We start from the raw sequence: 26,846 nt of genomic DNA on the forward strand, positions 1-26,846 counted from the left end.
GTCCCTTTCACCTCCAACTCTCCTCTGAGTTTGGTATATATGGTTTTATTTAAACACCTTCAAAGTTTGTGTGTGAATGTGCATATGTTTCTCTGTATCTGTCTCTCTAAATACAATCATATTATCATACTGTCTTGTAACTTGCCTTTTTTTTTTAACTTACCGTATTATAGACATCCTTCCATGTTCAATCATAAACGTTTATCATCTTACTGGCTACCTCCTCTTCTGTTTGTATATATTATAATTTTCCTAGTTAAATCCTTCTTGGAATCAGGTTTTCCTATTACAAGCAGTGGGCATCCTTATATAGTGCAGTGAATATCACTTTAGTCGTGTATAGTTTTATGTACTGAAGTCTTCGAAGTAGAATTTCTATGTCCTAAGGGATAGCTTTTCAAGTCAAATGGTTGATTTGCCGTTGGAACAGGTTTTGCTGGCTCAGGCCTCCCCAGGAGTGTTTGTGAGGCCCTGTGCCCCCAGCTTCGCCAGCACGGCAGGCTCTTGGGTGTCAGGGGACAAGCAGGCTTGGCCCCCGTAAGTGGGACCCTGGGTGGCTGTGGTAGGGAGGCTGCTCATGTCATCACCTCCACCAGCTTCTTGCAGGAGCCAAAGTGAATGAACTAACCAAGCACCGCCAGACAGCCCTCCATCTCGCTGCCCAGCAGGACCTGCCCACCATCTGCTCGGTCCTGCTGGAGAATGGAGTCGACTTTGCAGCTGTGGACGAGAATGGAAACAACGGTAATTCAGAGTCATCCCCTGCGTCCAGGGCTGGATGCCTTAGGAAACCTCGCCATTCTCGGGGTGGGGGTGTACTACACCCTGGGTTCTGCTCGCCCTCCGGGGGGGTTGGCTTTCAGGAGAAGAGCAGTGACAGGAAATGTTCTAAACTGGGCATCCAGCCTGCCACTGACCAGGCCTGGGCAGCCCCCCAGTCTGAGTGGTAACCCGAGAAGCCTAACGTGGCTTCTTGTGCAACAATTAAATTCCATCTTCAGATAACTCTGGAAGCAGAAAGCAAAGACTTACGAGGTTGTATTTGTGACTCGTTCTCAGGGGGTGGTGAAGACTGGAAAGGATGGTGTGTGAGTGGACAGTGGCTGCTCTGGCTGAGTCCCTTTTAGAGGGAGGCTTGTGGGGGTGAGGAGGAGTCGAGGTTTTCTGCATGTGCTTCTGGGCTTGCGCAGTGAGAGGATTTACTCTGCAGCTCTTCACCTCGCTGTCATGCACGGTCGGCTCAACAACATCCGGGCCCTCCTGACAGAGTGCACAGTGGATGCCGAAGCCTTTAATCTAAGGTGAGTGTTTAATCTAACGCCGGGCCCCGCGTCCCCTTGCCTGCCCCTCAGAGCTGGCAGAACTGGCCACTAGGGCATCGACAAGCCTTTGGTACCCTGGAATTTTTTTTTAGAGAACTTTTTCTAACTTATTGTGTGTCCTTTGATTTATCCAGCATTACAGAGTTCAGAAAATTCCATGTCTTTTGTGCTTGATGGCTGTGGCAGATATATACCTAACTTTTCCACCTTGTTTTATCAGAGGCCAGTCGCCACTGCACATTTTGGGACAATATGGCAAAGAGAATGCAGCAGCCATCTTTGATCTCTTCTTAGAGTGCATGCCTGAGTATCCTCTAGATAAACCAGATGCAGAAGGAAACACAGGTATGTAATAAGCTGTGTGTATGTCCTGTCTCACTGGGTTCCTTGCTTCCAGGAGCGCCAAGAGCCCAAGCACATGCCTCATTATTTAAGGGCATTCAGCTGGGCTCTGTGAACATCTGCCACGGATCCCTGCCGTGGCGTTCGGCAGCATCGGATTTTAGGCGGAAGCACACATGAAGTGTGTTTGGTACTCCAAAGCCATGTCCATGTCCAGCTAGTTCTGTCCACCTATTTTTATTGCCCTCATCTACCTCTGATCCAGTCAACTAGCGCCCTAATCCAGCTCCCAAATCCCAGGAGAGAAAAAACATATAACCACCTCACAGATGGAGGAAATGTGCTGGAGTGTGTGTTGACATTCTTTGAAAATGTGGCAAGTTTTATACAGATACGGGCTGACGTCTTACCGAGGGGATTAGTAGTCCTCTCACGGTGCTGCTCTGGCTACCAACAATCACCGTGTTGATTTCTGTAGCTTCCGGAGTTCTTTGGACATACTTTTACATTCATTTTGTTGTGGAATACTCACAACAACCCTGTAAGGTCAGCAGTCATATAGTGTGTCCCTGAATTTCAAGTACGGAAGCAAAGATGAAACCCAAACCCGTCTCTCCCCAGCCCAGGGCTCTCTGAGCATTTTGCCACTGCTGTATTCCCATTCCTTTGCCCTCGTGCCGGATAGAGCCTCCGTGGCCTTTGGCAGAAATGCAGTCACCACGGGGTATCCTGAACCTTAGCACGGGACCAAGTATTTTGTCATCAGTTCTTGGCCTTGATACACGAGTGTGTTCTTGAAGCCAGCGGTGATGAGCCTGCACTTCTGGGGAGTCGGCCCTGGGAGTGGCCTGCTGGACCCAGCACACACTGCGTGAGCACCGTGTGCCCAGGAGCAGGTCAGGTAAACAGGCAGGCAGGCAGGAGCTCCACAGCCAGGCTCCCGAATTACGTAGGAGACCTTGTTTCAAATACCTGGCTCTGTCATAATCTAGCAGGTAGTTCTGAGTAACTTTTGCGACTTCTCTCTGTCTGTTTCCTCATTTGAAATAATAACCCTTAACTAATTGGATCATTTAGAGAATTAAGTGAAAGCATTTCAGTAAAGCGTTTGGTAAAGGTAAGCAAAGGGGAAATGCTGTCAGCTGTAACCGTTAGGAAGGAGGCCAGCAGATGCGTGAGCGGGGCCTGGGTTCCCGCCGGGCCTGCACCTGCAGAGAGAGGCTCCGTGGACTGGAAGGATGTTCCCCACACAGACTTCTTTCTGCCTATTATGCCCTCATGGATCTTTACATGTAGTTACATTGTGTGAAAAGAGCTTTGTCCCCCACAGCGTTTCATGGCAAAGGAAGGCTGCTGAGACAGTGGTGTGTTTGCCTTTAGTGTCTGATCCCTCCTCAGTTCTCTTATAGCCAAAGCCCTGACTGAATGGGCAAGAGTGTGTCTCTGGAGCTGGGCTGCTCTGGTGTCCCCGGGCCCGTGGCCGGGTCCTTCACTGGAAGACGCTGCACATCCTCTGTGGAGGTCTCATCAGAGCCACACGGCCCCAATGTGTCAGTGGGGACGTGTCCTCCTGGGGGTCTGCCCTGCCCTCAGCTTCCTCTGCCAGCCCTTTGGCAGTGCCAGGCTGGGCCCGAGTGGGAGGTAGCCCTGCCCGTGATTCTGTTTTCCAGTGCTGCTCTTGGCGTACATGAAAGGCAATGCCAACCTGTGCCGTGCCATCGTCCGGTCTGGGGCCCGCCTTGGCGTGAATAATAACCAAGGAGTCAACATTTTCAACTACCAGGTCGCCACCAAGCAGCTTCTGTTTAGACTGTTAGGTGAGTGGCCTCCTTTCTGCTTACAATGCAAGCACAGTTACAGTGTGGATTATGTAGCTGTCTTGGTGATCTTGAAATCTCACAATGACTTAGTCCAAGATGTGAGCCAGTGGTTTTCCAGGCAGCACGTAGGATGTTTTCTGTGAGTGCTACGAGGGGCCTGTGAGCAATGGGGGAGGTCACTGTTAGTGTCTCTTCTTTGGGGGCTCTGCTTTGGGGCCCCTGTCAATCTCCTACTTCTGAGCCTGTAGAATTTCAAAAGGTCCCATGGCGCTGGCTGCTTCTCTGCCCACGTTCATCCTTCAGCTCCTTCACATTCTCTGCCTCCTTCGGGGCAGCCTCCTGCATCAGCCCCCCGACTCTTCTTTCTCCGTGTTCCTTCTGTGAAGAGGAGTACGTCACTCTTTGTGATTTCATGTGTGCCGTTCTCTTTGTCCCCACTGAGGTGGCAGAAAGAATGCCTCACATGCCTGCGTGCTCACCCACAGTGGGACAGAACGGGGTTATTAGCCCCGTGGCATGGTCAGAGAAATGCACTAAGTGCCTGGTACCGCGGCGGTCTTGATGCAGGTGACTTGCCCGAGGTCACAGAGCTGGCGTGTAGCAGAGCCAGCGCTGAAGCACAGTGTTTCTCTGATACCTGGTGTGCTTGCCATGCGCTCGGCCCGCCTTTTCAGAGCCCAGAACAGGAGCCTGCCCAGTGCTGGCGTGGGGGAGCTCAGTACTGATAGATCCATGCCCGCCCCCCCACCCCCCGTGAGCTCAGCCTGCCTCTGTGTGTAGAGCACCGAGAACAGTGCCTGGCATGTAGTTAGCGCTCGGTAACTAAATACTGGTGATCGTTGCTGTCATCTATAGTGATAACCCCCGACCCAAATGCCCCACAGCTTCTGCAGACTCAAAACTGGACAACTCATCTGCTCTGGTTCTTTCTCTTACGTCTCCTCTGCTGGTCATCCCACCACGGACACAGACTTTGTCTAGAAACCTGGAAGTGGCCTGTGTCTCCTGCCGCCCCCTCACACCCCACTTATGTTCACTCAGCAGATCTCACAGATTCTGCCTCCTCAGTGTCTCTTGTCTTGGTTCCCTCCTCCCTGTCCCCCTTACCATTTGCCCCTACCAGTCTTTCTAGCTGTTGGGCTCTGTTCTTTCCTCACCGTGCCTTACACTCCGGCCACCCATGGCTGCGTGTATTTCCCCCACAGACACAGTGCTGTTTCACGGCCTTGAACCCTGTTTCCTGCCCCTCAATCTGCCTGGCAAATGCTGGTTCTCCGTTCTCTTCTCTGAAGCTTTCCCTGACCCCACTGGAATGTATTGCTCCTTCATCCCTCGAGTCACTCTGCAGTCGGGGCTTTATTTACTGGGCGCTTGCCCTGCTCCTCCTGCAGCGCCGAGTCTGGCCTGGCACAGTCACTGTGTGACAGGAATGGCGTCCGCCTGCCTGTGTTACAGATATGCTGTCCAAGGAGCCTCCGTGGTGTGACGGCTCCAACTGCTACGAGTGCACTGCCAAGTTTGGAGTCACAACTCGCAAACATCACTGGTAAGACTCCCCCCCAACGTCACGTGCCCAAGGAGTGAGGGGACTTCTGCTGATGTTACTGCTTCTCCCTTTTTCCACGATAAGCCATGAATTTGCCAGGGCCTTGTACTCTCCTGGGCAAAACCTGACCAAATGGAGGGATGAGATGACAGGACAGTGCACAACTGTAGTGGTGGGTGGCGGGGCAGGGGCACTCACTGGTGGGGTTCACAGGTCCCAGGTAGCCGGTCAGGCCTGGTGTCATCTTCCCCGGGCGCCCTGCTTGCTGTGAAGCTGAGCTGAGGTACTGCCCTCCCAGCCTGAGCACACGCTGCTCTGCCAAGAACTGAGGAGCTGTTCCCATGAAAACGAGATGGTTCTTTGGCTGTTGCTGAGCCTCTCTTGATCTTTAAAGCAAGAGCCTTCTCCAGAACCACTTTAACTGAACTACTGGCTAGCATTCTCTTTTCGTGCACTAACAGTTACACAGGCATTGGCGTGATGGGCTGGCGGGGCACTGCCCGCAGAGCACCGGGCACGGGCTGGCCTTGTCTGCCAAGGTGCCCTGCGGCTTCCCCTATGCTGGGAGCAGCCTCCTCTTCAGTGCCCCTCTCATACTTCCTTTCTTTGCTTTCACAGTCGTCACTGCGGGCGTCTGCTTTGCCATAAATGCTCGACCAAGGAGATTCCCATTATAAAGTTTGATCTGAACAAGCCTGTGCGAGTTTGCAACATTTGCTTTGATGTACTGACTTTGGGTGGGGTCTCCTAGTGAGCCTCCAGGAGGGTCCAGGCCACCTCCCCAGTCACCTCCCCAGCAGCTGCTCTGCTCACCAGCCTGACCCCACCCAGAGCAGGAGCTGGCAGTCGTCTTCCTGCGGCAATAGACTGGAACAAACAGTTAAGGACCATGGTATGCTAGACCCCATTTCAGATGAGTCTGTATGATTGTCAGTGTGTCTGCCTGTGATCGAGTTCACTAGATGTCTCACTCATTGGACCAGGCCATTTAACCTAAGTGGTAAATGTGACAGGAGCTAGACCCCGTTCTGCTAGCAATGTACAAGAACCCCTTGCAAACCATTTTCCCTCCCAGTAGCTCAGTGTCCATCTCAGAGCGTTCATGAAGTCGTCCTGCCTGGGCAGACCTCCTTGGCAGAGCCTAACAGTAGGAAGCTGGTGTCTGGCTGCTCCGTGAGAGCCGGCTATACTCTGGGGTACATGGCTGTGGACTTTTCTGCACAATATTTTCATAAAGATTCTAGGATCCTCTTGCCCTGAAGTCTTTTATTTTATTTTATTTTTTTTGGAAAAGCTAAGCTGTATTTTTAGTGAGCTGCCCCTTTAAAAAAGGTGAAATCTTTCTAAACAGGGTTCAGAGATGAGAGCTGAAAAATCGTGGCCTTAACAACTGAAAGCTTTACTAGTGTTCATGCTACATGGGTGTCAGGAGTGCAGTCTGGCAGCCTGACCTCTCCTAGCAGCCGTCTCCTCTCATCCCGCTGTGTCCTGTCTGTGGACTCCTCCGTCACTCTGCCACTGGGGAGTGGTGAGGAAATGCACTTTTATTGTGCTACACTTTTTATATAGCTGCATTATTGGTGATTCCAATTTAAAACTCCATGTTCAAAAATACCCTCATACATCCATGCATCAGTGATTCCGATGATCCGCTTTGACTGGACCTCAGCTCACACTAAGTCTTAAAGGGAAAATCTCCTGCAGAGTGTCATATGGAGCAAGAGAGTCACACAGGCCAAGTGATGAGAGGGGGTCTCGAGCCTCAGGCTGGCAGCTCCCGTCTCCTTGACAGGAATACTTCTTGCCGAAACCTTTCCGAGTTATGCTGTAAGTGCTGTTGGTCCCAGGTCCCAGGCCTAGTTCTGTGTAGTTCGCCCTGCCCCTAAGAGCCAAAGGCCCAAAGGCCCAAAGACCCTGGCCACGCGTGTGACCCGGTTTTGAAGGCTCTGGCTTGTATGCAGAACGAGGCCCCCAGAGCTTATTGGGCCTTAGTCGCTGCTGGTACATAATATTAACCCTGAGGTGTTAAACTTCTTTTGAAGGTTTGGCCAGTTTTTTTTAGAAATGCACATTTAAAGAGAAACTTACCACTGCTTAAAAATATATATATACTCTGAGATGAACAATATGTGTTGTACAGTAATACTCAGAGACTAACAATCTCAATCATATGTACTGATTTTTTTCAGACATCTAATAACCACTACATTTTTTTCATTAATGAAGTATGGATATATGTGTAAAGGGACTAAATATTTTTTTGCAACAGCCTTGTTTGTTTGTTTTGGATAGTGGTGTGTCTTCTATGTTGCTGTAGACTTATACATTCTGTTGCCTAAATATGTGTGTAAAATGAACTGATAAACCAGAGTGCTACTTTTTTTTAATATTTCTGTGATTTATAAGATATATATGCTTTCTATGTTAATATGAGCTTGTGCACAGTGTTTAAAAGAAAAAATTAATTAGAGTTGGGGAACTAAAAATCTGTGACATATTTCATATAGAATTTTTATAGAAAAACAACTAGTTTTGGCAAACACTTGCCCATGTGAGGCATGTGGTCCGTTTCCGTCTTCTGTTGCCTGCAGGGGCCAGAAGGAAGCAAGGCCTCGTGAGCTGGCCTGTTTCTGTAACTGGAAAGTAAGATAATTATGCTTCAGATATGAATTGAGGTGGTTGGTACTTCTATACTTGTTCTTTTAACATTCAGGTGGAGAGGAGGATGGGAATTCAGTCGGGGGTGAGGCTGATTGTCCTGCCCTCGCCCTGCCAGACCAATTTCAGTAACAATCTTGCCTCTAATTGCACTTAAAATCATGTTTAAAATATGTTGAGTCACGCTTCTGATTCTTCAGCGTCCAGGGGTAGCTCTGGTACTGAGCAGCCATGGGTTAGGGGAACATTTTGTGAGTTCTGCATTGGTTTCAGGGCGCATTCTCGTAGCTCTAGAAAAAGCCCCTTTCCACAGCCTTAGGAAATCTCCGATTCTGCTGATGCTTCTTACTGGGGTGCACTCAGCAGGTTCCTGGAGTGGGGGCTGCCCTGGCGGGTCGCCCCAGACACTGCCCCGGCTGGGACCTGACACACTCGGTCCTCTCTGTGCTCTCCAAGCTGACAAGACTTGACTACAGAACTGCCTAGCTGTTCTTGTTAAATTTGAACCCGTAGCTTAAATACTAGGAGCAAAATCTCGCTTTTATTCATTTAGAAAGTTGCCAATTGTGAGTGAGTAGAACAGGAAGAATAAACTTTACCGAATATAATTTGCTGCATCCGTCAACGTTGTTATGCTGAATTAGCTCTTAAACTGCCTCTTGCTCATCACCAGACTTACTACACAGTGTATTCCTAACTTTTTTTTAAAGACAAAGGTACAAACCATGTGCTATATATAAATCGAATGGCTAATACTAACTTGCTATGATCCTCTAACACAGGAATTTCCCATAAACTTAAGTGCCTACACGTAGGACTTTTTAATTTTCAGTTACCTTTTTTAATGGTGTCTCACAGAACGATGTGTTAGAACACGTGTTCCATTTGGAGTTTGTTGCCTGTGCACTGTCACCCCCAATCACCAGTGTAGTCGAGGCTGGATTAGACTGCTTAGTTCACCTGCCATATTCTCTCCAGGAGTGGGGTCCCTGTGACTGTTAGTCCTCTACCTCAGAGCCCTGAGTCATTTCTGACCGCCCTGTTCAGCTTCCTCAGTCTTCTCCATGAATGGGGTCCCTGCATGGAGCGCAGCGTGCCTGCGGGTTCACCACCACTCCCGATTTGCATCCCCCACCTGCTGTATTGAACAGTGTTGTGCTCATCTTGTCCATAGGCATGACGTGGAGGGAAAGTCTTGGGAGGTGGGAGAGCCTGGACTCATCTGGGTTTCTTTAATCTGGAGGAAAAGAACACTGTGGGACTGTGTCATGCTGAGACCTGAAAGGCAAACGAACTCCCCAGGTGACGGGAGCCTGAAGGAAATGTAGCTCTTCCACGAACAGACCCACTTGGAGCTTGCAGGTTGAGACTGAAGGAGCGCCTAAAACAGGCTTTCTTCCAGGATGGGATTGCTTCCCTCAGGACAAGCCCCAGAAGATGGGGCATGGGGCTGGCTGGCGAGCCCAGCAGTTCCTAATCTGAAGCACCGAAGCTCCCCAGCCCAGCCGGGGAGAGGAGGAAGCGGAGGGGACACGACTTTCTGAAGAGCTTTGGAAACCGCATTCAAACAAGAGCGGATTGTTTGACAAGATACAAACTACACACTTGTTAAATTCCCAGAAGTTATCATCGACGCCTTAAAGACTTTCTTTGGAAGATCATTGCCTGTACGGTTCCTGTTTTGTGTGGCATAAATAATATATTAACCTGTTACAACAGACGACGTTGGTTTTCTGTGGCTAGGAAGGCTCAGATTGGCAATGTGTTCAACTTAATGACTTGTCCTTTCTTGGCAGATGTGTACAGTTGGCTGTTACCGTGACACACCTGTGTGATACCGAGGGAAAAGGCAGTAGTAGCTGGGCAGAAACTGCAGGCACACATTTGGGTTGGTCACCTTGGCTTTCGAGTCGTGTGGGGTGGTGCGTAGTGTGGGATGATGGCATCGTTTAGGACCACGGCGCTTATCAGCACTCTTTCTTTGGAGTCCGTGTAATGGAATGTATTTTTCAAATACTGATATTTGCATTTTCTGTAACAATCCCTTATAATAAAATGAGGTAAAATTGTGCATTTAAAGTGGAAACTTTAATAAGATCTTTGTAGTTACTTTTAATGCAGAAGTACCAATAAGCATTAAAAACAAACAAACATATTTTTAAAACTTCTGACGTGAATAATTTTCTTTAACGGCTACCCTCTAGGAAAGTGAATTTCTAGCACTTTTCAGAAACACCTTGTTGACAGTAGTGAAAAAGATTTTAGGCATAATGACCTGGATTTTCTGCGCTCCTGGCCCAGACTTCAGCTCATGGCAGCGTGTGTGAGCACAGCAACACAGTCTCAGCCACTTGCCCCCCCTGACGCTCCCCAGAGGACCCTGGAAATTCCCTCTGACTCCATTACTGAGGAGCAACTCAAGAGGATCTGCCCATGCTGAGGTTTCAGCTCGTCACGCTCTGAAGAGAGAACTGGCACTGTCAGCGAATAATCAGGAAGGTGTAGGGGCTTGCGTGTGAAAATGTAGTGATCCATAAAGCCCCTGTACAAGCACAAATCTAGTAGCTCACTTGGCCCTCACTTTCTTGAACTAACGTCGTCCCTTTTTTTATTTTTCACCTGTCTTCCATTTTGCTTACCCCTTGTTCAGACCAGCTGTGTGATACATCTCGTTCTCTGGTGGCTTTTCCCACAGTGATAGAAACTGTTAGGTGCTTCCACATAACAGTCCCAAGTAATCCCAATAGCCGTCCTTAAGGCAAACACTGGTCATGTTATGTCATAATATGAATATAAACCGGAACCAGACACACATCAACTTTCACACGTTTTCACCCAGCCAGGGAAGAGCACTGGGTTTCAGTTCTGCTTTGTCACTGATTAGCTGAAGTATTGGGCAAGTTCTGTCATTTCTGTACCTTAGTGTCTACGTCTATAAAATTGAAATGACTGGTCATGTTTAGCTCACAGGGTTGCCGTGGGGAAGGTGATCAGTGATATATTCTTCCTCTCATGCAAGTGCACAGATTCTAGTGTGCACCCCGAGTCCTCTCCAGTGAGGGCTGATGGGAGCCATGTCTGCTGCCTGCTTGTGGGAATCTGGGGGCTCTGGCAATAGGAAGTGATCTCAAGGGTGGGGGCTCAGGGTCCTGAACACACAGCCCCAACCTGACCAAGGGGGTCTACCTGTCAGATCACAGCTTGTCCTTGAGCTAGGCAGGGGCAGGGTGGATAGTCAGACACGGCTCCCTTGGTTGTGGTCATGCAGTGGCTGAGCTGCAACCAAAATCCCGGGCTCTCCACTCTTAGTTCTGTGTTCATTGAAAACTGGAATCTCAGAATTTAGAGGAAAATTAGTTTCCTTCAGCATGTTGGAGGGCAGCTGACCAGCTTTTGCTTTAAGTGCTCACTGGTGTGGCAGAGGAAGCAGACATGGGTGAAAAGCTCAGCGCTGTGGTGCAATGGCTGTTGCAGACATGAGAAGGCGGGGGGCAGCGGGATATTTATGCCCCTTTTCTGGTCCATAAAGTGAGAGCCTCAAGGCTGGCATGGAGGTTAAATGAGAACAGATAAAGCTCCCTGCCCAGGATGGTTGCCCGATGCGTGTTAGTTTTCCTCTCCGTTTCCCTCTGCCAGCAAGTCATAATTGCCAGAGCTGAACTTTCTGTGGCTTCCATCAGAGAGGGACGTCCTCCCGCCATGGTTTTGCCCAGGGCCACCTCTGCTGGAGAGAGGAAGGAGAGGCTGTTCCCCAGTAAGCACTCACTTCCATGGCTGAGCCCTTGGGACCATTAAAATGACAGCCTACTCGTGCTGAACCACTTGAAGATTCACCCAGTGCCCCATCGTGAGGAGGCTCTTTAAAGTAAGTGACTGGCCTGAAAGAGAAAATGAATTCTCACCCAGTGAGGAAGCCAGCGGCCTGCTGAGGCTCGGCTGAGTGTGTCCTGCAGGGTGGGTGGGTTCAGGGGGCAGAGATTAGGCAGCCTCTAGGTGCCTCCCAAGTCCACACTGGGCGGGGAGGGCGCAGGATGCCTTGTTTTGCTTCTTTCTTTATGGGAGAGTCTGAACATCTCGGGACCTGGCCCCCACACTCCCCTGCATTTCTGCCCCAAGAATGGCCTCTGGGTTCTCTAAGCAGGGGCTCACCCCATTCTGGACGCTCCTTGAGCTCAGGAGCCTCGCTTTCCTCCCACCCGCCACCCCATGGCACACAAGTGTTTGGTAAATATTTGTTGCATGACGAGGACCAGAGCAGTGGCTGTGACTGGTTCCCAGTTAGCAATGCCTCAGGCACAGAGCTCAAGGGCTGTGTGAACCTGGAACAGGCCCTAGTCTCAGCTCTCCTCCTCTGTCTTGCTCCTGCCCCGGGGGTGGGGCAGACACACACCCAACTATGGAGCAGTGAAAGTGGCCCTGAATCAGGACAAGAACTGGACTTCCAGGCTCAGGGCTATTGCTGTGCCCTTACTAAGGTCTGGGCCATGGCCGCCTCATCTCCAAAATAAGAGCTCACTGTGCACTTACCACGTGCTAGGTACTGTAGATTTGGGGGTACAAAACCAACTAACCCTCGGTCCCTGTTCTCAGAGAGGCTGCACTCCAGTGCGAGAAGCTGATAGGGCATCCATGCTTCCAGAACGCTGACATTTGTTACCTGAGAAGTGAACGGGGTAAGTGCATCTACGTCCAACTGCTGGGCCAACTCGCACGCGCAGGAGGTGCTGACTGAGCTGTTTTAAACACACGAGAGGTGGACACACTGAGCCGAGGAAGGGGTCATCCCGGGCAGGAGGGACAGCCTGAGGGAAGGCCCTGTAGGCTTAATGCAGTGGGGTGGAAGCGGAGAGAACGGTACAGGTGGGAGGTGGCGGGGGAGCGAGCCTGAGGAGACAGAAAACTCCATCCTTACAGGTAGGGGAGCCCCTGAGGGCTTGAATGGGGACGCCCTGGCCATTGGAGAAAGATGACTCCCGCAGTGGGGGGGGGGGGGGGGGGGCTGGAGGCAGGGGGTGCAGGCAGACTCCTGCAGGAACCCAGAGAGATGACAGCCTAAACTGGATGGAAGGACAGAACTGAGGAGGTGGAGTTGCCAGCGCTTGGAGATGGGAGGGGAGGAAAGGACAGGACAGGGAGGAGCTGTGATGGTCGCCAGGATTCTTAACGTGCTGTGACTGGGTATAGATGGTGACAGTGGGACCATCACCGGGGGACCTAGAGGAATCAGGGAAAAGATGAATGAAGATTGAATGCCAGAAATGTGGAGGAGAGATGCCTACAGAAATGCTTGGAAAGCCGCCTGGCCTATGTACAGATTTGGCAGCTGTCTCAGCGGCCGCTGAAGGAGGAGTGAGAACCAGTGGGAAGGGGTTCACGGAGGACAGGAGGCTTTCAAGGAATGAGGCCATGGGACTTGCCAATACAGAACTTGTCCTGCTGTTCAGCGGAGAAGGGCAGAAGCCAGGCCAAGGGGGCTGAGGAGCTAAGGAAAAGCTGTGGCAGGAAAGAGATACTGAGCTGCAGAAGAATGTGGTAAGGAGGGCGCTTAGTTCGTGATGGGAAGGGAGTGAGCTGTTTCATGCGTCCTAAGGAAGAGCCAAGAGGCAGGGAGAGGTGCAAGGTGAGGAAGGGCAGGTGAGGAAGGGTGAAGAGCAGAGCCCAGGTGTGAGGAACAGCTGGCCACGAGGGCAGTGAAGCACGAGTCTGCTGAAGGGGAGGCAGGCTCCATTTTCTAGTCAGTGAATCTGGAAAGCTATGTAGTGAGATTAATGATGGAGGAGAGGAAAAAAAGAGAGAGGAAAGAAGAAGAATAGAGAATAGAACAAGAGTTGAGGGCATTGGGAAAGGAGCTGAAGTCTCAGATGAGAAAACCATGAATCTGTGACAGCACCAGGCTCCATTTCCTTCTCTGTGAAGTAGGAACTTTCCTTGCCTGACCTACTGAAGAATCCAAGTGGTAATGGGTATGTAGTTTGTCAAGTGTGGATCATGGATGACCTTGGACACGCAGCCCACCGGCCAAGCCGCAAGCCCGGCCACCGCGAAGTTGAGGCTGTCTGTGTTGGCGTTTGCAGCCTTGCCCAAACTTTGACCTTGTGCTAAGCAGTTAACTTGTTAGAGACGTGAAACCACGTTTTGCTCAAAATGCAGACTTCTCCCTTTGAAAACACACCACACCTAATTTAAATGTTTAAAAGAGAACTGTCCTTGCTTTAAATTGCTTTGTTCAGAGGCATCTAGATTTGCTGCATCCATATAAGCAAAAGCTTTTCCAGTTTCCAGAATTACCTCTATCCTATTTTATTGGCACCTCTCACCGTATTGGCCTAGCTCAGATCAACCCAGTGTGGTGTCTGGTTGTAAATTCCTTTGCCTTAGGGTAGAGGTCTTACATGTAAGGTTATATAAAAATCAGGCATCACGTGTTTAACCAGTGAGGAGCTTGGGACAGTTACGTTGACGCTGTTCACTGTTTTGTCTTTTCTGGATGTGTCTGTGTGTTTCTGAGGGGAAAGGGAATGATGTAGTCCCTTTGGGCCAGTGCCCCTGACCGGGCTGGGGGTTACAGGTAGGCCCAGGCCAGCAGCTGCGCTGGGCAGCCTGGGAGTCCATGGGAAGGAAGCTACTGAGCTCAGAGCCCTTTGCTCGTCTGTCCAGTTAGTTTTGCGTTGGTCATATTCGTGCCCATTGATATCTGAGGGCTCTGAAGGAGGATGGCAAGTAGATGTAGAGAACACAGGCTGACCAGTACCAGGCGGGCTGCCAAGCTCCGGCCTCAGTCACCAGAATGGCGAGCCCCTGGTGAGGAGCCATGAGGCCCATCTGCAGAAGCCTGAGCCCTTCCAGGCCCTCATTTGACGTCAGGAACCATCCTACGGCACATGCGGTGTAGGCAGGGTTCTCTGTGGGTTTTCCGCATACGGGGCACCAGCTTAGAGTGGGAAGGAGCACGTGATAGCCAGGGGTGGGCAGCCTGCGTATTCCTCCAAGCTGGGGTGGTCCAAGTCCCCACGATTTCTGTGTGTAGGATTGTCCGGCATCTGGTCACTAGGGGGGCCAGTTGTTCTCACACACACGCAGTGGGGCTCCTTGGCACCTGGCTTATACAGCTTCCTGGGGACGCCAATCCAGTCTCTGCTCACACCTCCACTGAGAGAAGGAAAGAGGAATTCTTAAAAGCATGAACTCATGAGTCTCTGGGAAGGGGAGAGGAGGAAGAAGTAAGCCAGGCCTCCTGAAACGTAGAGGCCATTCCATTTCCCATCTGGCGTTTTCCCAAGGAGGTGGTCTGGAGTGTTCGGCCCCAGAACCTTCGTGCTCTCTCCTAACTTCCTCCAGCCGTCCCTGCCCAGGGCAGAGTCCATCGTCCTTTCACTGCTTCCCCCGGCCTTGCCCTGTGCCTTCCTGGGAGGCAGCACTCCCTGCCTTGGTGGTAACACCTGTGAAAGGCTCTCCCCTACTGGCTGGTGAGCTTCTCAAAAGCAGTGCCTGGCTCTTGATTCTCTTCTCCCTTTCCTACCACCTCCTAGTGTTGGGCTGTGTCTTGATCTTAGGGTCTTGGGTACTTGGGGAGGGGTGGGCAACTGAGGCAATAATGCAAGCCTGATGGTCAGCCTTCTCTGGGAGGCCCTTGGCATTCCTGCACCTGGCACAGGCCCAGTCCTTGATGTCACCCAGCCCAACACAGGCTGAGCAAGCTCCTATCCTGGGCGTGGGGGAAGGACCTAACTCAGCGTAGGGTACGGACTTCCGTCTCCACAGACTCACGAGCCTTGCGGAAAGAAAAGGAGATTCTTGGAATTGATGGCCCGTATAGGTTCTGGTGCCTGGGACCAGAATCACTTGCTGTCAAAAAAACTCTGCCACCCAGTTAGAAACCATCTCACTTGCTGCCTACTCAGCACAAGGCTGTCAGGGCACTGAAATGTCTCCCTCCTTCCTTCCAGCCATCCATCCCATTGTCTGTGATCCTTATTGCACACCTAGTCCTTGCCTTCAGGACTAGTTTCTCTCAGTCTAACGGGATATACATACATGTGTGAAGAAAACAACAAACTGGGCTGAGTCTTAGGGATAGGGCCACATTCCTTGGAGTGGGTCTGGAAGAGCTTTGTGGGGAAGGCAGAGCCTAAACAACTCAGGAAAGTAAGAAGGGGTTACAAAGACAGATGAGGGCTGTGCGGGAGGGGGTGGGAGGTAGGCTCTCCAAGGAAGCCAAGTCAAGCATCTAAATGCACACAGGTCCCCCCCATAGAGGACCACCTGCATTCAGGCTTGTATCCCAGCAAGGCCCACCTTTGTCCTAGCTCCTTCCCCTAAAGTGGGCAGGCCAGGTCTTCATAGCTCCCCTTCTGGAGACATGATGACACTGGAGAAGTTGTGTCTTCAAAACTGATAGCCAGGAGAGAAGGGGCTTTCCTTCCTTCTACCTTCACCCCTGAATTAAGGAGGAGGAAATGTATGATGGATATGGTGGCTAGCCCTAGAGAAAGCGCGTAGCTTTGGCTGTTTGTTCTCAACCACAGAAGGAATCAGCCTCAAGGAGAGCAAAAAGGCATGACCTCTCCCTACAGAAGAGGATGGATCTGCACGACCTAGCACTTACAGAAGCGGCCCTTCTCACAGCAACAGCCTGTCTCCCTGCTCCTCTTTAGTGCGAGCTGGGGTCTTACTTTGAGGCCCTTGAGGCTGGGGGATTTGTCCAGTTTCTTCCTTCCTTTTCCCCCTTATCACAGCTAAAGGAGATTTGAGGGACTTGAATTGCATTTGAATCCAGGCTGGCCTGATAATTAAAGCAGGAAAAATTTTTTTTTGCTCCAGCTTCCCCAAACCAACCTGGAATAATCCCGGTGACATTTATCCGAATCTGGCTCACCTCACTTTCTTAAAGGAAAAGACTTCTCCATCTAGCCTGTATTTCCTGGAATTCTCAGAATTTGCAGTGTTTTTAAGACAGCACCTCAGAGAATCATTGCAAGTAGCCATGTCCACACCCTCATCCCTGTCTCCTGGGGCAGGAATGATTTGTGCTGACAAACAGGAAACGGCAGCCCCTGGATGGATGCACAGGCCAAAGCAAGCAAGACATAGTACTTCTTTAAGAAGAAGAAAAAAAAATAAAAATATGAATAAAATGGCAATAACTATATATCTATCAACAGTGTCTTTAAATGGATTAAATGTTCCAATCCAAAGACACAGGGTGGCTGAATGGATAAAACAAAACCCTTACATATGCTGGCTACAAGAGACTCGCTTCAGATCAAAAGACACACACAGACTGAAAGTAAAGGGATGTAAAACGATGTATCATGAAAATGGAAACAAAAACAAAAAGCTAAAGAAGGAATACTTATACCAGACAAAATAGACTTTAAAACAAAGTCTGTAACAAGAGACAAAGAAGGACCCAGTAATCCCACTTCTGGATATTTTTCTGAAGAAACCCAAAACACTACTTCGAAGGGACATGTGCATCCATATGTTCATTGCAGCATTGTTTACAATGGCCAAGACGTGGAGGCAGCCTGGGTGTCCATCAATGGATGAATGGATAAAGAGGTGCTACATATGTACAATGGATTATTACTCAGCCATAAAAAGGAATGAAATCTTGCTGTCTGCAACAACCTGGATGGACCTAGAGGGTATTATGCTGAGTGGAGTAAGGCAGATAGAGAAAGACAAATGTCTAATTATTTCACTTACATGTGGAATCTAGAGAATAGGATAAATGAACAATCAAAACAGAAACAAGCTCATATATACAGACAGCACTTTGATCGTTGCCGGATGCTGGGGTTGGGGGCTATGTGAAGGGGTGGAGGGAATTAAGAGGTACAAATTGGTAGTTACAAAATAGTCGTGGGGATTTAGAGTATAGCATGGGGAATATAGTCAGTAGTATTGTAATAACTATGTATGGTGTCAGACGGGTACTGGATTTATCAGGGTGATCCCTTTGTAAGTTATTTAAATGTCTAATCACTGTGTTGTACACCTGAAACTAATATAATATTGTATGTCAACTGTAACTGAAAAAAAACATATTTTTAAAAATTGTCCAGAAGAGTCTAACATGTAGCCAAAGTTGAGAATCACTATCCCAGAGCACATGTATGTTGAAAAAGTTCCCCTGGGTTAACAATCAACTTATAGTTTCACTGAAATATACCCACAGGATGACCTAGAAGTTGGATTTGGGGGAGAGGTAGAAAGAAAGCCTACATACCTCTTTTGGGAGCACCAGAACCGGCTGCCCCTCGTTGAGCTCCACTCAGCATTGCATGGTGGAAACTTCTGCTTCTCTTTCAGTCCCTGTTTATCTGCCTCCAAGCCTTTGGTGATCATGGCTTCTACCCGGGCCAGTTCTGCCGTAGGTTGCCCATCGGCTCCGTAGAAGCTTCCTATCACCCTTCCTGTGGTGACAGGAAAGCCGAAGTCAGAGTCACAGTGGGAGGGCGGCATGAACGGATGCTTAGCTTCTCAATCAGTTGTAGTAAAACTCAAGTTCCCGGGGTTTCTGACTTCAGAGCTCTTATTTATTACAAACTCATTGTGGTGTTTTCTCCCTGTGTCTCTCAACATCTTAGAAGACTCCAGGTAGATACATCCCTGTTCTAGTCGTAAAGTCCTCCAGAGTGGAAGTTATAAAATCTGTCTCACTTCCAGACATCAGTTCCCTGACAGTGGAACTATGTGTGATTTATTTTTCAATGCTCCACAGTGCTTGACGTACAAAGTAGGTGTTCAGTAAGTATTTGACGAATAAATGGCTTACTGTGTAACTTTTTTGTGGCTTCAGTTCCTCCCAACAATGAATTATTTTGTCTTACATAACTATAAATAAATCACTTATTGAGCATTTAGTCAGCGTCAGTGCTATGTTAGCACTTCAGCAATACTTTGTTAATCCTCCTAACCCTATGAGAGAAATCAGTGTTCCCATGTTCACAGGAGAGAGACTGGGAGATTAGGTAACTGGGGAAATCTATGAAGCTAGTAAGTGGGACTGGACCGAAACTCATGCTCTCCCTTCCACCATTCTCTTCTGACTCAGTCCTTCGGTGGATACATTGAGTGGAAACTGGTTGTAGTTTAAAATCCCTGTCAGAATTTTTAAAGATCTAACTTACGGCAGCAGCCAGCAAGTGGTCAGTGAGCCCAAAGGCCAAAGCCAAAAAGGGGTCAGTTCTTCTTAGGTGAAGGGACTTTCATCTCTAAGTCCTGAAGTGCAAGTGGCTTTCACAGGCAGCGCTTGTCACAGGGCCACAGAAGGAGCAGAAAGCACCTCTAGAAGGTTGGACCAAGCAGGAGGAAGTAGCAGTAGATACCTGCCCCAGTGGTGCCTGTCCAACCTCTTCAGTCCCTGACTGATTAACTTAGATTCCAGCGCACCCAAGATTCATTTCATCCTCTCAAGTCCACCTCCCCCTCTGGACTTTTCCAATTCTAGTTATGTCACTTTGGGCCTTTGTTACCTGCTTAGGAGCCTTGGATCTCTCTGACGTCGCCTGCTTCACATCCAAATGTACACTTCTGTTTGTTCATGTCTAGTCCATTCGCAAATCTTCTCAGTCCCACCTTAGAAAAACACCCTGATTCTGTCTATCCCTTCCCATCCCGATCCAAACTATGGATTACAACAATAGTCTCCCAACTGGTGTCTCTACTTCGGCTCATGCCTTCCTACAGTTCTTTCTCCACAAAGCAGCTGGGGTGGTCATTTAAAAACATGAATCATATCATGTTATTTCTGTGCCTGGTTTAAATCCTCCAATAGTTTCCTAAAACATGTGGATAAAATACAAACTCTGACTCTATATCCATCTGACTTCTCTTTGTTTGTTCAACCTCTTCTCAAGCCATTCCCTCCCTCGTTCGCTGTAGGCTCCTTCACAAGGGCTTCTTTTCTGTTCCTTGACCATGCTTAGCTGCTCCCCACGTCAGCACTACCGTTCCCTCAGCCTGACTCTTCCCAGATCTCGGTATGGCTGGCTCCTTCTCATCTTTGAGGTCTCAGCTTAACTGTCATCTCCTTTAAGAGGACTCCTCTGACCATCTGCTATAAAAGTGCCACACGCACCCCGAGCATGCTTCACATTCGTTTTATTGTATTCACAGCCCTCTCTGGAATTGTCTGATTGTTTACATAATTATGATATATCTCTCCCCACCAGTGAGGCCCCAGCACTCAAAACAAATTAGTACCGAGCATTCATTTTAAATACTCGTTAGAATAAATGAAGGGATCAGGGCCCAAGTCCCAGGCTTGCGTCTGTGAGTTGGCCTGGCACAAGAATGTCTCCTATGGAGGGTCTCTGTATCCATGGCAACAAGCCTCTTCGTGGGTTTTATACAAGAGAGGGCAGTAGTAGTAGAGACAACAGAGAAAGAGTTGTAGAAGCTGCATCGTGAAAATGGTGGTGGCCCACTATCGGCTGCGCCTCCAAGCTAGTGCTATATCCAGAACACAACAAAAGACATCTCATTTTCCCTTGAGGTCTGGCCACGTGGCTGCCACGATGGCTTCCTGGTTGTCTTCAGGGTGCACCCATATAATAAACCTTCATCCTTTGATGTGTCCTGAGGGTTTCTGGTGACCTGGAAGAGCCTAACATAGTCCCCCCGCCCCCTACCCCCATAACATGAGCTGACAGAGGGCAGGAACTGCACTCAACTCATCCCTGGTCCACATGAAGACTAGAACCATAGCTTATCCATAGTACATACTCAGGTATGCCCCAACTTTAACTAAAATCCTTCTGAAGCATTTCCAACCATGGACACCTCCCATCCCACCCCCCACCCCCCCCCCACACACACACACACATAACACTGTTAGGACAAGACTAGTTCACTTTCTCACCAAACACATCAGTTTGCTCCCCAAACACCAGTATGACTTGTTGGGTCTGGCCTCCTTTGCCTACTCACAGGACTCCATTCTTACCCTTTTGTGTTGGGTTTTCTTGTCCTTATTAACCAGTAATGTTTCAAACTTGGTTCAGCAATCTCATGGAAAAAAGGGAGAACCAAGCCTTCTGAAGGACAGATGGACAGAAGTCAGTTCCTTCAATGGCAGACACGGTTGTGGTCTCAGGAATGATCTGAGGCAGACCAGGTGAAAACAAAGAAGAGGGTGATGCAGTTTGGGATGTCAAGGGCCAACAATGCTGGGTGTGGAGGGGGGAGGGGGCTGGAAACAGAAATAATTTCAAATATTATGAAAAAAAGCCTTGGCGCCGGCTCGGTGGCTCAGGTGGCTGGAGAACTGTGCTCGTAATGCCGAGGTCGCCAGTTCGATTCCCACATGGGCCAGTGAGCTGTGCCCTCTACAGCTAAGATTGTGAACAAAAGCTCTCCCTGCAGCTGGGCTGCCAGTAGATTGGAAAAAGCCCTCCAACCATCACAGTTTACAGTGATTTGCAAAGCAATCTAGTGTTGACTATCTGACATTTCTTTAGGACATGTTAGGTGTCTTCCCATTTAACAGGTGAATTCCCTCAGGTCTCATCAGTAAGTAGCAAGTATAGTGCCCTACACAACTGGCTTTAACAAATGTTTGATTAGCATAACAAATGTTTGATTAGCTAATGTTTGTCTCCTGAGAGGACAAAAGAAAAGGATATGTGTCAAAACTGCACACAAACAGGCTTCAAGTCTTCTGACTGTGTGTTAAAGCCAGATGCCTGAAACACAGAGAGAAGGGGAAGCTGCTGTCCTGGAGCTGGTTGTTCAAGGGTGGTACAGGCGACCACTGGCTGTGTGGCCACAGAGGCCAAAGCAAATGGCAGGGCAGTCCCCTGCCAAGAGTAAGAGTGAGGGAAGCGGGTGCCCCAACTATTTCCTTCTGGGACTCACTGCCGCACTAACAACAAGAGTTTTGAGTCCAATCCCTAAAGAATTCTGGTCCCTTAAAAAAATTGTAAGAAAACTAAGTGAAATCTTTGGAAATAACCTATGAAATACCTACCGACACATTGATAATTCTTCTCATAGAACGAGAGCCAATGTTGAAGTGTCAGCATCTCAGAAAATGACAAGTCAGATACATCATCCACAAGGCCTGCTTCAGAGTAGTCGCCGGTCACAAACGCTCTGGATGCGTCTCGGCCTGCAGGAGACACGTTTCCAGTAGGTTAACTTGTAAATCACCAACACCATACGAACTCTAATCTATTTTTCTGAGAAACATCTCTTGAAAACGCCCACTCTCCACCCCCAAGTAAGCTGACCCCAACTCCTCTGTTACAGATGCTCCTGGATCTCAGACACACATTTGGCATTTATCACATTCTTTCCCTTCTTTCAGCAACATTTAACCCAGCTGACTACATTCCTTGGCGTTCATGACACTACACCCCTGGTTTTCCTCCCATTCTCTTGCTCATTTTCTACCAGCCGCCTGGATCCATTCTTGCCTACCGGCTCTGCTCCTTCCACACCCCCCACTTGACAATCTCATCCACTCCTGTGGTTTCAAATACCATCTCTATGCCAAAGATTGCCAAATTTATATCTTTAGCTCAGACTTCTCTTGAGCTTCAGCCCTGTCTATCCAATCGTCTACTCAACATCACTTACATGTCTTACAGACATCGCAAGTTCAAAACATCCACACTGAACTAATTAATGGTCGTCAGCATCCCTAACCTCAGGAAACTGGCATCTAGTCGAGTATTCCCTCTCTCGGTAAGTATCACCCAGTTGTTCAATCCAGAAATGTAGTCCTTGACAGTTCCTTCATCCTTCACATCCAATCAGTTCCCGAGTCCTATCATTTTTTCCTAAGTAGTTCTTGTATCAGTCTGCCTTTCTCCATCCATCACTAAGCAAGCCCAGGCTGCCATTGTCTCTCACCTGAACTACTACAGTCAACCCCTAGTTGTATGTCTCCCTATATTCAGTCTTTCCCCACTAATCTATTTTCCATACAACATTTTGACTGATATTTTAAATACAAATTGATCATGTCATTCTCTTGCTTAAAAATTCTCAGTGGCTTCCTTTTGCCTTATGATAATGTCCAAATTCCTTAACATGCCATCCAGAACCCTGCACCAGCTGCCACCAACCTTGCCTTGCCACCGTGACCCTTCCTTTCCCTCCTCCTCCTACGTTAGGACCTCTGGTAATACCAGGATATTTTCCTTTTAAGACTCGTCACAAAAACAATTCATTGTTTCTGTAATAACTATGTAATGTTTGTCTTTTCTACTGGTCTGCACGTTTTATCAGGGAAACGCCAAACTCCTTTAGTTTTGGTTACTCAGTGTCTGGTAGTGCCTGATCTTTAGTAAATTCTCAATAAATATTGACTGCATGAAATCCATACAGTCAACTGATTTTCAATAAGGGTTCCAGGATAATTCAAAGAGGAAAAGAATTGTCTTTTCAACAAATGGTGCTTAGACAACTGAATTGCCAAATTCAAAAGAATGAAATTAGATCCTTTCTTCATACAATATAAAAATTAACTCAAAATAGATCAATGACCTGAATGTATGAACTAAAACTCTAAAACTCTTAGAAAAAAACATAGGTGTTTTTGTGCCCTTGGATTAGGCAATCGTTTCTTAGACAAAGCACCAAAATCACCAGCAACCAAAGAAAAAAATAAATTGGACTTTATCAAAATTTTTTAAATTTGTGCTTTAAAGGATACTATAAAGAAAGTGAAAAGACAATCTACAGGATGGGAGAAAATATTTGCAAATCATATATCTGATATGGGTCTAGTATCCAGAATATATAAAGAATTCTCATAACTCAACAATAAAAAAACAAAAACAAACAACCCAATTAAAAAATGGACAAAGGATTTAAATAGACATTTCTCCAAGGAGTATATACAAATGATCAACAAGCACATGAAAAGATCTCAATATCACCAATTATTAGAGAAATGCAAATAACCAAAACCACAATGAGACATCATTTCAAACCCACTAAAATCACTACAATCAAAAAGACCAAAAAAAAAAAAAAAAAAGACAGACAATAAGTTTGGTGAGAATGTGGAGAAACTGGAACTCTAATACATTGAGGGTGAGAATGTACAATGGTGCGGCCACTTTAGAAAACAATTTGGCAGTTTTTTTGAAAAGTTGAACATAGGGTTACCATACGACCCAGGAATTACACTCCTAGGTAAATGCCCAAGAGAACTGAAAACGTATGTCCACACAAAACCTTGCACATGGGGCCAGCCTGGTGGCTCAGGCGGTTCGAGCTCCATGCTCCTAACTCCAAAGGCTGCTGGTTTGATTCCCACATGGGCCAGTGGGCTCTCAACCACAAGGTTGCTAGTTCAATTCCTCGAGTCCTCCAAGGGATGGTGGGCAGCGCTCCCTGCAACTAAGATTGAACACGGCACCTTGAGCTGAGCTGCCGCTGAGCTCCCGGATGGCTCAGTTGGTTGGAGCGCGTCCTCTCAACCACAAGGTTGCCGGTTAGACTCCTGCAAGGGATGGTGGGCTGCGCCCCCTGCAACCAGCAACGGCAACTGGACCTGGAGCTGAGCTGCGCCCTCCACAACTAAGACTGAAAGGACAACAACTTGACTTGGAAAAAAGGCCTGGATGTACACACTGTTCCCCAATAAAGTCCAGTTCCCCTTCCCCAATAAAATCTTAAAAAAAAAAAAAAAAAACTTGCACATGGATGTTCGCAGCAGCATTATTCATAATAAGCAAAAGTGGAAACCACCCAGATTCCAACCCAAAATGAATAAACAAAATGTGGTACTATTTTATCATAAAAAGGAATAGAGTACTGATTCATACTGATACACCATGGATGACCCTTGAAAACATTATGCTAAGTGAAAGAAGGCAGTCACAAAGGACTACAGGTATGATTCCATTTATATGGAATGCCCAGACTAGGCAAATCATTAGAGACAGAAAGTTGATAGTGGCTGTCAGGGGCTGGCGAGAAGAGGGTATAGGGAGTGACTGCTAATGGATATGGAGTTTTTCTTGGGGCGGAGGGGATGATAAAAAATGTTCTGGAATTAGTGGTGATGTTTGTACAACTTTCTGACTAAATTAAAAACCATTGAATTATATACGTTAAAAGGGTGGATTTTTTTAAATTATGTGAATTACTTATTAATAAACCATAAAATATTGACTGAACAAGTGAATTTAATACATCTGCTTCCCTGCTAGACTTTGTGGGTAGAGGGGAGCATGTCATAATCTTTGATTCCTTGGTACCTGGCATAAGGCAAGCTACATGGTAGTGGTCAATAAATGGATGTCGAATGAATGAGGGGCATAAAGGAACTCAGACAGTAGAGCACATCGCAAAAGAAAAACCACTCCAGAAATGAAAGGTTTTATACTCCCACTTGTGCATATAGCCATGACAGTGGCATCAAAAAGTGCCCTCGCCTGGCAGGTAAATAAGACCCTTGATTCCAATCCCAGCTCCACTTGTAACCAGCTCACTGTGTAGCCCCTGGTAAGTCCCTTCTTTTGCTGGACTGTTTGAGGAGGCTGGCAACACCAACTGAACTTAATTCCTTCTCTATTTGCTTCTTTAAGTTCTCCTTAAAGACAGGGAGGTGACCTGTATTTAAGTACCAGAGACAGCTTCCTAATTCCTCAAAGATAACAAGTGGAAAATGCTTATTTAATATTAGCTTAGTCACTGGCCTTAAGCTTGCTCTGCATTTGTTTTTGTTTTCTCTTTTTTAATCTAGGAGATGGTCATTCCTCTGGGACAGTAAGGCACATCTCTAAAAGCAATAGGCCAGTTAGTGGTCCTAAACCAAGTCTTGTCAGTACTTAGCTGTGAGGGCTTTCGGCAAATTACATCAATCCCCTCAGGTGTAAAACAGGGACAGCAGAAGAAACTTCCTTTGACAAGTGTTCTTTGAAGCCTAGCGTATGCACAGCTTTGTTCCAAGTATTGGACTGTAAAGGTGACCAGACGCTTTCTCTGCACGCTAACCTCATAATCTTTTTAAAGAAAGGCAGAAAAGTGCATCTGTACTAGAGTCAAGAACTACTCAAACCAAATGTACTATTTTTAGGGGAAACTTGGAGAGGGGGGCAAGAAAGGTTACTTCGGAGGGGGACATATTGGAACCAGCAAGGGAACTGAGAGCAGGAACAGGGTCTCATTCATCTCTGTGCCCTGAGAGCCACGCAGTGTGGCACAAAGCAGGTGTCCATCCGGGGGCTTCTACCGGTGGGTAACGGGTAACTAAGGAGAGGCAGGAGACGGGTTTCCTGAACCTAAGTCAGGAAGAACGATGCGGAACGACAGGAAGGATAGAGGCCGGTAACTGCTGGCCATAATCCCACCAGAGACAGACCAGAGGATGGTGCAGCTGAGCCCAGCCCCGACGCTGGTCAGATGAATATGGGGAGAAACAAAACAAAACAAAACAAAACATAAACAGATGAATACAGGAATGAATGAATGAATGAACGACGCCCAGGCGGATACGGGCCCGCACCGGGGCAAGAAAGGGCGTGAGCCGCCTCGCTAATACCTGCGAAGCCGCTATAGTGAGCCCCAGGCTCGTAATGCCGCCGGCCAGAGGACACATCGTAGATGCGGCCGAGCAATGCCAAGTAGAGGCCCGGGTCCCCGGGGCCGCCGCGGTAGCGGGCCAGCTCCTCGGGCATGAAAAGGCGGACGCCAGCGCGGGGACCCCACCAGCCCATCAGCCGTGCGGCCATCACGGCCGCCGCCGCGGCCACCAGGCCCAGCCAGAGTCCACGCCCGCCGAGCGGCAACATTGAAACAGCCGCACACCCTCCGCTCTGCCGAAGTTGCCGCCTCGCCGCCCACAACTGAGATGGCGGAGCAGCCGGCCGCGACGTCATCGGAGCTACGCTCTCTCTCCCCTGTCCGCCTGTCACTGAAGGGACCACGGAGGACTGAATGGAAAGGGTCTGCCGAAAGCCCACTCCCGGGCCCCGGCTCTTTCTCGTGCTTTTTCAGCACAGCTGGTGAACGTGGAGGGAGACCGAGGAACTGAGCAGCGGAGAGACTGCTTGGCTGGCGGGTTGTCCGCCCCCAACAAAGATGGTGGCCCAGGGGCCGCGGGATGGCGCAGACAATATGATACCCGCGCCCTCGCCGCCGTCCGGGTTCCACGCTTTGCCGAGGCCGTCCTCGCCTGTCCTCTCACGACAG

The 26,846-nt window shown here is 48.5% G+C and overlaps 2 protein-coding genes across 2 annotated transcripts in view; one reads left to right on the top strand and one right to left on the bottom strand.

The window, feature by feature from the left end:
- The window catches only part of ANKFY1 (ankyrin repeat and FYVE domain containing 1), an 83,705-nt gene extending 74,537 nt beyond the window's left edge, over window positions 1-9,168 (top strand). Inside the window, exons 20-25 of the mRNA XM_033089461.1 lie at window positions 597-744; window positions 1,211-1,301; window positions 1,543-1,667; window positions 3,335-3,481; window positions 4,940-5,030; window positions 5,649-9,168. Coding sequence (XP_032945352.1) covers window positions 597-744; window positions 1,211-1,301; window positions 1,543-1,667; window positions 3,335-3,481; window positions 4,940-5,030; window positions 5,649-5,781 — 735 coding nt within the window. The 3' untranslated portion in view covers window positions 5,782-9,168. The remainder of the gene's footprint in view (window positions 1-596; window positions 745-1,210; window positions 1,302-1,542; window positions 1,668-3,334; window positions 3,482-4,939; window positions 5,031-5,648) is intronic.
- A 1,668-nt stretch (window positions 9,169-10,836) lies between these two features.
- LOC117012931 (neuferricin) lies at window positions 10,837-26,810 on the bottom strand. Its single transcript, XM_033089462.1, has 4 exons — window positions 26,197-26,810; window positions 21,664-21,804; window positions 17,920-18,106; window positions 10,837-14,837 (listed from the first exon to the last, which is right to left on the bottom strand). The coding sequence occupies exons 1-4, from the start codon at window positions 26,531-26,533 to the stop codon at window positions 14,621-14,623; spliced, it is 882 nt and encodes a 293-aa protein (XP_032945353.1). The 5' UTR covers window positions 26,534-26,810; the 3' UTR covers window positions 10,837-14,620.
- Between the last annotated feature and the right edge of the window lie 36 nt (window positions 26,811-26,846).

Source organism: Rhinolophus ferrumequinum, chromosome 21 (assembly GCF_004115265.2).
Source record: "Rhinolophus ferrumequinum isolate MPI-CBG mRhiFer1 chromosome 21, mRhiFer1_v1.p, whole genome shotgun sequence".
Classification (NCBI taxonomy): domain Eukaryota; kingdom Metazoa; phylum Chordata; class Mammalia; order Chiroptera; family Rhinolophidae; genus Rhinolophus; species Rhinolophus ferrumequinum.

Excerpts from the sequence above, each read along its gene's own strand:
- LOC117012931 (XM_033089462.1), bottom strand. The coding sequence starts at position 26,533 with ATGACGTCGCGGCCGGCTGCTCCGCCATCTCAGTTGTGGGCGGCGAGG. Across the intron at positions 21,805-26,196 it reads TCACTATAGCGGCTTCGCAG|GCCGAGACGCATCCAGAGCG; the intron begins GTATTAGCGAGG and ends TGTCTCCTGCAG. Across the intron at positions 14,838-17,919 it reads TTCTGGTGCTCCCAAAAGAG|TGGAGGTGTGAGCAGAGACT; the intron begins GTATGTAGGCTT and ends TCCTTCTCTCAG.